The following is a 13,300-nucleotide window of genomic DNA, read 5'->3' on the forward strand; positions in this document are numbered from 1 at the left end:
ATCTTTATTCCGCCTAGCTGGTGCCTCTTCTCTATCAATATTTTCACCTTTCCCAAACTTGGCACCTTCATTCTACCAGTCTGGTGTCTCATATATACCATGTTGGTGACTCTCAAGACTACCTTACACACACACTTAACCATGTTTACCACTCACTATTCTTAGATAGGACCACCTCACCCTCACATTTAACCATGTTTACCACTCACTATACTTAGATAGGACCACCTTACACTCACATTTAACCATGTTTACCACTCACTATACTTAGATAGGACCACCTTACACTCACATTTAACCATGTTGGCGACTCACTAGACTTAGATAGGACCACCTTACACTCACATTTAACCATGTTTACCACTCACTATACTTAGATAGGACCACCTTACACTCACAATTTACCTAGTTGGCGACTCACTAGACTTAGATAGGACCACCTTACACTCACATTTAACCATGTTTACCACTCACTAGACTTAGACAGGACCCCCTTACACTAACATTTCACCATGTTTACCACTCACTAGACTTAGATAGGACCACCTTACACTCACATTTAACTATGTTCACCACTCACTAGCCTTAGATAGGACCACCTTACTCTCACATTTCACCATGTTTACCACTCACTAGACTTAGATAGGACCACCTTACACTCACATTTACTTATGTGCAGTGGTTCATAACCTTTTCATAGACGCGGAACACTAACATTAATAAATTTGAAATTCGGTATTTAGCAAGAACTTAAAATTAAATTAAAATTAAAAAAAAAAGGAACAATTTTTTGTTTTCGTATCATCCTAAGTTTATAAATTACAATACATTTAAAATTGAAACTTCGCGGAACACTTGGACCATATTCGCGGAACACCGATTAAAAACCACTGCTTTATATCTTCTACATTTAAAGATCTGTCCACAAAATAACTATAGTTTATGATTGAGAAAAACAAAGTGTATAAGAGAACAAAATTTCATATCAATACGTGGTTCACAGTGGGAGATAAAGAACGGCCACAATTTTACAGAATTTCATGACCCAAAAAATTTTCAACCCTTTATATCTTCTACATTTATAGATATGTGCACAAAATAACTATAGTTTATAATTGAGAAAAACAAAGTGTACAAGAGAACAATATTTCATATCAATACGTGGTTCACAGTGGGAGATATAGAACGGCCATAATCTTATAGAATTTCATGACCCAAAAAATTGTCAACCCTTTATATCTTCTACATTTATAGATCTGAGCACAAAATAACTATAGTTTATAATTGAGAAAAACAAAGTGTATAGGAGAACAAAATTCCATATCAATACGTGGTTCACAGTGGGAGATATAGAACGGCCACAATTTTACAGAATTTCATGACCCAAAAAATGTTCAACCTTTTATATCTTCTACATTTATAGATCTGAGCACAAAATAACTATAGTTTATAACTGAGAAAAACAAAGTGTATAAGAGAACAAAATTCCATATCAATACGTGGTTCACAGTGGGAGATATAGAACGGCCATAATCATACAGAATTTCATGACCCAAAAAATTTTCAACCTTTTATATCTTCTACATTTATAGATATGTGCACAAAATAACTATAGTTTATAATTGAGAAAAACAAAGTGTATAAGAGAACAAAATTTCATATCAATACGTGGTTCACAGTGGGAGATATAGAACGGCCACAATTTTACAGAATTTCATGACCCAAAAAATTTTCAACCCTTTATATCATCTACATTTAAAGATCTGAGCACAAAATAACTATAGTTTATATTTGAGAAAAACAAAGTGTACAAGAGAACAAAATTTCATATCAATACGTCGTTCACGTTGGGAGATACAGGACGGCCACAATTTTACAGAATTTCATGACCCAAAAAATTTTCAACCCTTTATATCTTCTACATTTATAGATCTGAGCACAAAATAACTATAGTTTATAATTGAGAAAAACAATGTGTATAAGAGAACAAAATTCCATATCAATACGTGGTTCACAGTGGGAGATATAGAACGGCCACAATTTTACAGAATTTCATGACCCAAAAAATTTTCAACCCTTTATATCTTCTACATTTATAGATCTGAGCACAAAATAATTATAGTTTATAATTCTGAAAAACAAAGTGTATAAGAGAACAAAATTCCATATCAATACGTGGTTCACAGTGGGCGATATAGAACGGCCACAATTTTACAGAATTTCATGACCCAAAAAATGTTCAACCTTTTATATCTTCTACATTTATAGATCTGAGCACAAAATAACTATAGTTTATAACTGAGAAAAACAAAGTGTATAAGAGAACAAAATTCCATATCAATACGTGGTTCACAGTGGGAGATATAGAACGGCCATAAATTTACAGAATTTCATGACCCAAAAAATTTTCAACCCTTTATATCTTCTACCTTTTTAGATATGTGCACAAAATACCTATAGTTTATAATAGAGAAAAACAAAGTGTACAAGAGAACAAAATTTCATATCAATACGTGGTTCACAGTGGGAGATATAGAACGGCCATAATCTTACAGAATTTCATGACCCAAAAAATTTTCAACCTTTTATATCTTCTACATTTATAGATATGTGCACAAAATAACTATAGTTTATAATTGAGAAAAACAAAGTGTATACGAGAACAAAATTTCATATAAATACGTGGTTCACAGTGGGAGATATAGAACGGCCATAATCTTACAGAATTTCATGACCCAAAAATTTTTTAACCCTTTATATCTTCTACATTTATAGATCTGAGCAGAAAATAACTATAGTTTATAATTGAGAAAAACAAAGTGTATAAGAGAACAAAATTCCATATCAATACGTGGTTCACAGTGGGAGATATAGAACGGCCACAATTTTACAGAATTTCATGACCCAAAAAATTTTCAACCCTTTATATCTTCTACATTTATAGATCTGAGCACAAAATAACTATAATTTATAATTGAGAAAAACAAAGTGTATAAGAGAACAAAATTCCATATCAATACGTGGTTCACAGTGGGCGATATAGAACGGCCACAATTTTACAGAATTTCATGACCCAAAAAATTTTCAACCCTTTATATCTTCTACATTAAATGATCTGAGCACAAAATAACTATAGTTTATAATTGAGAAAAACAAAGTGTATAAGAGAACAAAATTCCATATCAATACGTGGTTCACAGAGGGAGATATAGAACGGCCATAATTTTACAGAATTTCATGACCCAAAAAATTTTCAACCCTTTATATCTTCTACCTTTTTAGATCTGTGCACAAAATACCTATAGTTTATAATAGAGAAAAACAAAGTGTACAAGAGAACAAAATTTCATATCAATACGTGGTTCACAGTGGGAGATATAGAACGGCCATAATTTTACAGAATTTCATGACCCAAAAAATTTTCAACCCTATATATCAGTGGTTCTTAACCTTTTCATAGACGCGAATCCCAATTATATGTTTATATTTTTCTCTCGGAACACTAACATTAAATAATTTTAAATTCGGTATTCAGCAAGAACTTAAAATTAAATTCAAATTAAAAAAAAAGGAATAATTTATTGTTTCCGAATCTTTCCTAAGTTTCAAATTTCAATACATTTAACACTTGGACCATACTCGCGGTTCACCGGTTAAGATTCACTGGTCTATAGACTCGTGAAGAAGTCCAAGTCTACAAAAATTAACCGAAAAGTATTTACTGAAGACGCTCAGAAAAAGGGCCTTGCCTAAACGTGGTTCGAACCATTGGTTGAAAAGCCATAAAAGTGGATGATTAAATTAGTTTGATTAACGATGAAATTGAACTAATTCGGTGATTAAAATTAAAGTTCAATTTAATTCTCAGATTTAATCATAATTTTTTTAGTTTAATTAAATTAGTTTGATAAACGATTAAATCTGAAATTTAATTGATTAAATAATTGTCATATGATTAAAATTACGATTAAATTCGCTGATTAAATTCTGATTAAAATTAAAAATAAATTTAATCAATTAAAAAAATTAATCAATTAAATTTAGAATTTAATTGTTTTTTTAATCAGTGCCCAACTCTGATACATTCTAGCATTCAGTAATATTACATTTTTTTACAAGCATTAATCATTAATGCAAAACATGATTGCAATACCTCCAGTTACTAGGAGGAAGAGACAGCACTATTGAGCCCAAATTTGCAGCGTGAAGGTAATTTTTAATGCCGTTTTTAAACTCTAGAACGTTCCAAATATACTTGTTTAAGAAAGAATAAAAATCAACTATTATTATCTAGATAATTTATTACAATAAATCAAGACCCACTAAATTAGACTTGATACTTGGCAAAGAGCTTAACTTTATGCTGAGGAGTTTCCAGTCGAGTGAGTCGCCTTCGCTGGAAGATTTAACGTCACTTCATATTTCTTGAATACTTTGATGAATGTTTTAAAGTTTAAATAGCTCTGAGATGGGGCATATTTCACTCCATCCAGCCAGTTCCTTTTACTAATTCCTGCCTTCAAAATTCTTAACATCTTATTTTATATCTGTGCCAACACCATTATTAAAACTAATATATGTAAATAAAAATCAAAGGTAAATAAGGAATAAAAGGATATAAAAAAGATGGGAAACTGAACGTCCCCCTGCCCCTGAATGGTCACCATGTGTACATCCCCCTAACCCTTAAAACTTAGAAGCTCTAAATAAAAAAAGGACTTCAAGTATTGCGGCTTGCCTAATGGAAAAGTTAAAATTATCTTTTGGCTTTTATTTACGAATTTTGAAAGCTGTGCAGCCTTTATAGCAAGTCAGAGATAAAATGGCTCCCTCAGAATTGACTTGAGAACGGCGGCCAATAAGCCAGGACAACCTTGATATTATACTATTAATGGATTGTAAAATAGTTAAAAATAAAAAAGATGCTGATAATCAAATAGTTTAATCAGTTGCCGTCTCCCTTTTACATTCTGCTTGCCAGTGTTGGACTGTGACGATGAAGCGCAATAGATTGTATTTTCATTAGTGCAAGGACAATCTGGGAGCAACAACAGATTGCCTGTTTTCTTCCCGATCCTTGTTGGGTGCCCGGAATTATGTCCGTGTTGGCCGGCTGTCCGAAGTTGCTGTTCACATTTTCTTGATCAGCCGACTCGCCGCTGTCAGTGCTCTGCTGCTGCCTAGTCTTCACCAATTACTGAACTCTCGTTATGCCCTTATCTCAGTACCATTTCACTATTGATGCTTGCCATTGTTTCTGTCCTCAAAGTAATAATATAAATAGAATGTTCCTTTCTATTCGACTGTCAATAAATTACTATTTAATAAAACAAAGTCTATCTGGTTAATGTGCGGTGCCCTAATCAGTTCTATCGCTAGGCTATTTTTGGCACTAACGTTTTGTTGTTGAAACTAATTACTCATTACGCATTCTACCGATGGCAGAACATTAGAAAGAGTTGATAGTTCCCTCACCCGAGCTTTTTCTTTTTCCCAGCTCTCCCAGTTTTTCTTTAAACTCGCCATATTAACTCATGATTTAAGGGGTTTTTATTAAACTCTTCTCAGATAAATGGTATAGTGCGGAAAGTTGGGAACCTGCTGGAACATTAAGTTAATCTCTGGAGCCGCTTATTCAATATTGATCGTGGCCATTCCAGCCCATCAATCTCGCAGGAATGGGGAACTAGTTACGGCGGCTCTTACAGACTAACGACGCGATCCTTTACCGTCTCCTACCCTCCTCATAATAACTGAACTCACCTTGGACTTGCAGTGGGGTTTGCATAAACACACTACATTATGGTTAGTAGAAACCGATTTTATGCTCCCAGGGGAGTCGTAGAATGTTTCTAGGACTGAGGCATTCACTCTTTTAGCCATTCCTGACAACATGCCCAACTTGGAAAAAGCCACTAAACAGATTACAGCTTAAATCTGAGAACCTAAAAACAAGAATCAGAATGTAAGTATCGGAAGAATGGTCAGTTCTAAATTGCGGAAAACGGAATAGCCTAGTTGTAAAACTAATTTATTACAATTTTCACCATAAATACACCGTTAGCTCTTAGTAAATATTCTTAGTAACAAGAATATTTGATTACGTAATGCGGCAAGAGGAAGTAGTGAATATTTTACAAGATTTCTTATTTAATCAAAGTGCTCTGCTTGCTGGAGATATGGTGGTGATACAGTTGGAGTACTGGGCAGGTGAATTTGGCACAAAGTGACATCATTGTGGACAGTGGAAGGCTTGAAGTTCAATTCTGCCTCTGCCAATAATTGACTACCTATTAGCCATTCCGTTTGATGTAGTCGTGCTTCTGCCCCTGTTCCAACATAGCTGCCATCTTGATAAATTGAACTTTCATTTTAGACGGAAGATGCACAGCATGTTAAAGGGAGAGTTTTTCATTGCGATACCTCATTTTATCCAACAAAGGCCAGAATAACTCTGTCTAAAAATAGATTGGCAGCCATGTTTTCTTTCTGGGACAAAATATACATCTCAATCCAACAATTTGTGAAGAATTCTTATTATTTTACATAAAAAGCCAAAGAATAGAATTTTTGTACCTTCCGAAGGAAGGAACCGCACTGGTGTTTCCATCGTTCTCAGTGCGAGATGGGTAAGCACCAATGGTGCATATCCTACTACATATCCCTATTAGGGAAGTAGCGATTATGCAAAATTTCAGGAATCGAATTGTTACCGGAAACATTCGTTTTTAGGCCCAAAAGTTGGAAAAACTTGTTGTGGTGGGGGGTGTGAAATGTCTCAAAATCGAAAACTCGCCGGAAGCTTAAAATTTTATATTCGATTTGGTACGATTCGACTTACCCATCAAAATCTCTTAAACCTATACTGAGTTTTTCCCTCCAAAATGATTCCAACGATGTTTTAAACTTGTACTCAGGTCTCATTTTTTATTGGGAACATTTATCAAGAAGAATTCCTTTGAAATGCACTTTTTAGAAAGGTTGGGTAAACTTCCCTTTGAAGTACTACTTCTGTGTATTATACTGTTAAGGGCATCCGGCTTAAAACAAAAAAATTCATGTCCAGTATAATCCCCTTCACCACTTTTTCTGGAGCATTTCTGTCGAGGATTCCTCTAGGATTATTTCTAGTCTAAGTAGATCGTCATGTTCTTCTTAAAAATAACTATTATTTGAATACTTTACTGAGTAATTCTTTTTACGGTGGAAGGGGGGGACTGGTTTAGGTTAAAGTATCAGGGTGGGTCGCCTCCGTGCGGTGCCCCATGGATTACGCGAAATTACCTAAGTGGGCGGACAACGCTCATCGACATGGTGAAGTTAGCTTGTCTCCAGGTTCGGGACTGGGCGTAGGACTAACCCCCTTACTCCATAAAAAATAAATGGTTACGAACCCAATGGCAGGAAAAAAAAAAATGGAAAACAAGGCCCAGACGAGGAATATGGAATAGATCATCATATTAAGAGAGTAAATGGAACAGAATCCAGAGCTCTGCGATGCAAATATCAGCAGAAAGGAAACAACAAGTGCTCAATGATTGGTATGACAAGAAAGCGTTAGAGTTCCTGCAGCAATAGAATGATTCTAGACCGAAAATGTTAATGAGAGAAACAAGAGTTCGTGCGCAAGGGAGAAGAGAGCGAAGGCCAGGTTAATATGCCGGAAGAAGAAAAGAGAATTGGGAAAGAGGTTGGTAGAACGGATGCAGGTAGAATTCGAGCAGTGGAGGAGCAGGAAGCTCCTCAGCCACGATTGGGGGGGGGGTATGGAAAGTGCAGAAGGTGGGATAATAACAGGAAGGGAAGATATTTTAATTGGAGAAAGGGAAATTTTAGAGGGAGACCCCCTCTTCAGTCAGAATATGATGGTAACCGTAGAACAGGATCAAATTTAAGTAGATGATGTTGCTGAGCCGATTTCGACAAAAGCAGCAAAGTAATTTGAGCAATCGATTGAGATGAGTGTTCTGAGGATAAATAGAATGGATGAATACGATGAACGTCTGCCTCTAGATATAAATAAGCATGTTCTTTTTGGTGGGATGAGGCGGTTTGTGGATGCTGGTTAGCTCCCTGCCAGCGTGCTTGGCACGGACGGAATGTCAAGACAACTCCGCAGTCGGCCACCGGCAACTCCACGTGAAATCTCCACACTAACGCCCTCACAACCGTACACGTGGAATTACGTAAATACGAAGATTAATTGAATCGTCAAGTACTATCTGGTCTTGCCTGCCGCTGCAATTAAAGTGCTCTAACAGATTATCGCAGCATCCGCAAAACTAAATTCAACAATAATTATTTTATTATTATTATTATTATTAATATTATAATACTCTTATTTCATTTGATCTTTAAAATAATAAAAAAAATCGAATGAGTGAATTAATTAAATTTGAAAGAATGGAAGGAAATTGTGGGACCGCAAAATAAAATAAATCAAAAACGTAAAAAATTTAGTTTTAAGTAATTTTCAAAATAAAAAACTATTCTAAAATAATAACTATTATTAGTTATAACAATGTACAAACATCCAACTTAATCAGTTTAAACAATTATTTCTTTAGCTATATAACGTTCTAGCTACTGCTGCAGGCCATTTTGCCGTTTGACATGGATAATAGAGGTCTAAGGGTTTTAGGTAGTTGCGGTCCAGCTCATACAGCTTCCCGATCACTAACTAGCCCACCACTCATCATGGATGCTCATCTTACACAATAATTCCCATTTCACTGATTGAACTCTACCTCCTCCTCTTATATTTACAAATAGTACTTTGATTTTGAACATTGAAAAGAGATATTGCCATAGTTTATATACTTACCAATGAAATCCAGATCTGGCTGCGCCATCTTGGGAAGTCTAGAGGACCACGACTGACACGAAACTGGTTCCAGTCCGTCCAGTTCGTTCAGGCGTTCTGCAACAGTTTAGAATGAAGGTAATTACTATTTCTAACCTTATCGTTTATACACACTCACACAAATAATCAAATTGAATTTATATTTACTTTCAAGGTGGCAGTGGTGGGAGGGGGTGGAGTTGTAATACATCCGGTGGACTTGCGAACTAAAGGAGCTTTTGGCGCCGGTTACTCTATTCCAGAGGTGTTAGCTTACAAAGATAGCTCTTTGAAAACTGTTAGGACTTTTAAAACAAAAGCAGGAGAGCTAATACGAGTAGAAGGATGAGAAGTGCAAAAGGTCAACTAGCAGCTGTGGCCCATGGACACTCTTCTCTGACGTCATCAATCCATTGTCACCTTTGATAATGGCTCCTCTCAAAGACCCATCGCACTTCTCCTTCCCTTTCTAGTTATTTTATTTCAAAATATTGATTAATCAATTAGGGCACTACTTTGTCAATGCGATGGACTTCCTGTTAGAGCAAATCCTGCAATCCTGGCAATTTATTGGTGTTGAGTCTTTACCGGAAATAACTGTTTTCAAAGTTCGTTGCCGCGCGTCAAGGAGGAAGCTGCGTTTAAATGTGTGAACTTTCACAAATCGCAGGAAAGCTGCAACTTTACATTTCGTCTGAGTACCCCAATATACACGTCAGAATGTTAGCTGTTAAGTTCCTCGTATAGGCTTTATAAGCTTAACTTTGGAAGCTTTCTGTCATGACGCCGACTTAAGAATATTTACCACGGAGTCATTCAAAGGCCTGGGGCTGAACCTGTGCATGTAGCAGGTCTGCTGAGCATGTAAACTTGCACATGGTCTGCTAAGTGTTTCCGCGCAGCGAAAGAGAAGATCCGAAGTTGTTCTGCGCCAAACACCAACTAAATTCGAAAGAAATGAATTTCATATTTCAGTTTCACAACTAATATTAAACTTTATTTCCACTTTTTTTGATGAAGAGAATTTAAAAATAAATATAATAAAAACGGTTTTATCTATATAGCTCGGACTCCAATTAATGATTACGGAGCATTTTAAGAGCTCGCGGAAGCATAATAGAGAGAGAGAGAGAGAGAGAGAGAATGATCGCACTTTGGCGTTTCCATCTTCAGTTTTCTTATATTTTTATTTCCACTCATCGGAAGTAACGAATTGAGGGAGTGCGTCATTTCTTTTGGAAATCCGTGTTCTGACTAAAAGGTTCCTCAGACGAACAATATGGGCTTTACTATCTCTTTCTTCTGGTGAGAAACGGTTAGCGATCCTGAGAGAGAGGGAGAGAGCTTCTCTCTGGGGGGGGGGGGATTGCAAATAAATTCGGAGGCAAAGTCGTGTGAAGGTTCAAAGAAGATTTTCCGGTGGAGGTTCAGTTTGGTGTGAACCAGAAAAGTAAAGCAATAATATTGTGAAATGAGGAAATATAGATTTAGATTGGCTAAGCACCGCTGGGGGAGCTCATAGCGTAGGTCGAATGAGTCCAAACTCTGAATTATTCATAAGGGGTAAGACAACAATTGAACTTGGTTATTGGGCCGTTATGTATTTAACTTGAATGTTCAATAACAGATTTACATCCATGGACCGCATTCACACTTCTCGCGCACCAACTAAATCCGCTTAAAGAGTTTTTCAAAATAAAATCAACCAGTAGAGACGGTGCATCTGCAAACATGCTCAGATTTTTTATTTACATAACTTTAGACCAGTTTGAGTTGTAAATATCGCGCTGGGTTAGATCTCCATTATGTTGCATCGTCACATAGAAACCAGAGGTGGATATCCGTACAGTGGCATGAAGCTCTTTCAAAATATTGCTTTTAGATTTGTACACCGCGACAGTTGAAACTTGCAACTGATTGGGCGCCTGCTATAGCAGACTATATTTTGAAGCCTCTTATATCGCGTCTATTCTCTAGTTTGCTAGCTGACACTCCCGATAACTTGATTATAAGAAGATGGTTATAAAAAATAATATCTGAGAATTGGAAGCCTGCTTTGGTTGCTCCACTATTCAAAAAGGGGGAAAGTTCTAAATTTCAGAGGGATTTCTTGACTTCCTTTGGCGAATAAGGAACTGGTAGCTTCATTAAACAGGTCTTGGGGAAAGTAGAAATGTTGCCTGCATTGAAGATCAGCAGTTTGGTGGAAATTTTTGGAAGAACAGGCTGCACAAGACTTTGTGGATTAATCAGCCAAAACCAGAACATATGGTGACCATAGGAAGCTCCATAATCTTTTGGATACCAAGATCTAGGACAAAAGAAATCTAGGCTATTTTTTGAGAAAGCTTCAAAATTAAATGGGTACGATCTGAGATTAGCAGAGCAGTTTGCAATTGGCGGACAATTATTTCATTTGTTAATGACTCTTAAATGCAAAATGTTGAACGGTTGAAAAGTGGAAGCGAACTTCTTCAGCAGCTGTCCTACGTCATGTCTTGGGGCTCTGGATGAACAGCCTCCAACAAAACTGCTAATAGAAGAGCAAAGTGTCAAAGTGAACTGGGCACCACCTCTGCTGCAGAGATGCATTTTGCCGCACAATTTGCACACAAGGTGGCGCGGTTAATGCAATATGCACACTATCACCACTACATGACCGCATCTTCCGCCGCACAATTGCATATTAGATTGGCTAACATGTCATTCCCATCAGCAGTTACTCTGACTGTACGACTGCAGTTCTGGTAGCAAATGTAGTTTGCTGCAGCCAATATCTAGCCACAGGTAAGTTTCTCTTCAACTCTTGTTATTCTTTTCTTTAATTAACTGTTTTCGTTACTCTAAGAACTCAACATCGATTCAAGGCAAATGTTCGGCTGATTCGAGATTCCACGCTGGGATCTCCCATTTCCTAGCGTCATAAATGACTCTTAAATGCAAAATGTTGAACGGTTGAAAAGTGGAAGCGAACTTCTTCAGCAGCTGTCCTACGTCATGCCTTGGGGCTCTAGATGAACAGTCTCCGACAAAACTGCTACACAACATCCAGTTAGCTATAAAGCTATTGTTTAAATGGATTTTATGTATTAAAAGTAAAGAATAAACAGTTTAATAAACACTAAAATCTTTAAAATTAAATTATTTACTCTTAGATACTGATGGATTTTTTCCAATACAATCTAACTTGATGGCAGAGTCCTTATTACAGGAAACCGACTAGACTCCGTTTACTTTGATAATTTCACACTTCTAAAATTTTTTCTTGTAAGAAGTGTCAAAGTCAAATTCAAAGTAGTAACTGAGATATTGAAAGTTACTAGTGCCAATGTCAAAATTTATCTTAATATCTTTTTTTGTCAGAAAAAACAAATAGGACATAGACTCGTAATCCTAAAGTAACATTTGAGAGAAAAGTGCCAATGTCAACATTGGCACTCATTGAATTAAAAAATTTTCCGTCTAATCTATATTGGCTGCACTGCAATGATATGTTTTACCGCTTTTTTATTCTGTTTCCCGCCTACCAAAGCTGATTTCCGTAACCTCAAGCGCTTCATCAGTTTAGTGCTCCAAAATTTCGCTTGCGAGTTTGGAATTTTAACTTTTATTTAATTTCTTTTTAGTAGTGGTTATTATTATTAGTGATATGTATTCAAGATTTTATCGCTATGCCAAGAAAGGAATGAAATAAGTATGCTTCTTTTTCTTATACCATTTTACTGAATTAATTTACTTGTAACTTTTTTGTTTTTAATCTTTTATTGAAATTACTTGTAACTTATTTAGAAATTTCGCTTTATTAATTTTTCTAATTAATAAATCTTAACTATTTGTAGTTTTTGCCAAAAGTAATTTTTTTTTTTATTTAAACACGAAAGAGCTATATTGCCTTCAACTTCGATTAAAGAAAAAGAATGTATACCGCAGCAAAGTGATATTTCATCAGATATTCACGAAAAAGCTATATTGCCTGCAACTTCGGTTAAAGAAAAAGAATGTATACCGCAGCAAAGTGATATTTCATCAGATATTCACTAAAAAGCTATATTGCCTGCAACTTCGGTTAAAGAAAAAGAATGTATACCGCAGCCAAGTGATATTTCATCAGATATTCACTAAAAAGCTATATTGCCTGCAACTTCGATTAAAGAAAAAGAATGTATACCACAGCAAAGTGATATTTCATCAGATATTCACTAAAAAGCTATATTGCCTGCAACTTCGGTTAAAGAAAAAGAATGTATACCGCAGCAAAGTGATATTTCATCAGATATTCACGAAAAAGCTATATTGCCTGCAACTTCGGTTAAAGAAAAAGAATGTATACCGCAGCAAAGTGATATTTCATCAGATATTCACGAAAAAGCTATATTGCCTGCAACTTCGGTTAAAGAAAAAGAATGTATACCGCAGCAAAGTGATATTTCATCAGATATTCACGAAAAAGCTATATTG

At 35.8% G+C, this 13,300-nt stretch overlaps 1 protein-coding gene across 10 annotated transcripts in view; it reads right to left on the bottom strand.

Moving 5' to 3' along the window:
• bma (SCY1-like protein bma) overlaps positions 1-13,300 on the bottom strand; it is a 144,162-nt gene that overhangs the window by 72,233 nt on the left and 58,629 nt on the right. For all 10 annotated transcript variants that reach the window (XR_012455931.1, XM_074120181.1, XM_074120180.1 and 7 more), the window contains exon 6: positions 8,825-8,920. Coding sequence is in view for 9 of the 10 variants with exons in the window: in XM_074120181.1 (XP_073976282.1) it covers positions 8,825-8,920 (96 nt within the window). In the remaining variant the exon portion in view is untranslated. The remainder of the gene's footprint in view (positions 1-8,824; positions 8,921-13,300) is intronic.

Source organism: Rhodnius prolixus, unplaced genomic scaffold, assembly GCF_049639745.1.
Source record: "Rhodnius prolixus isolate KJV_2025 unplaced genomic scaffold, Rpr scaffold_2, whole genome shotgun sequence".
Classification (NCBI taxonomy): domain Eukaryota; kingdom Metazoa; phylum Arthropoda; class Insecta; order Hemiptera; family Reduviidae; genus Rhodnius; species Rhodnius prolixus.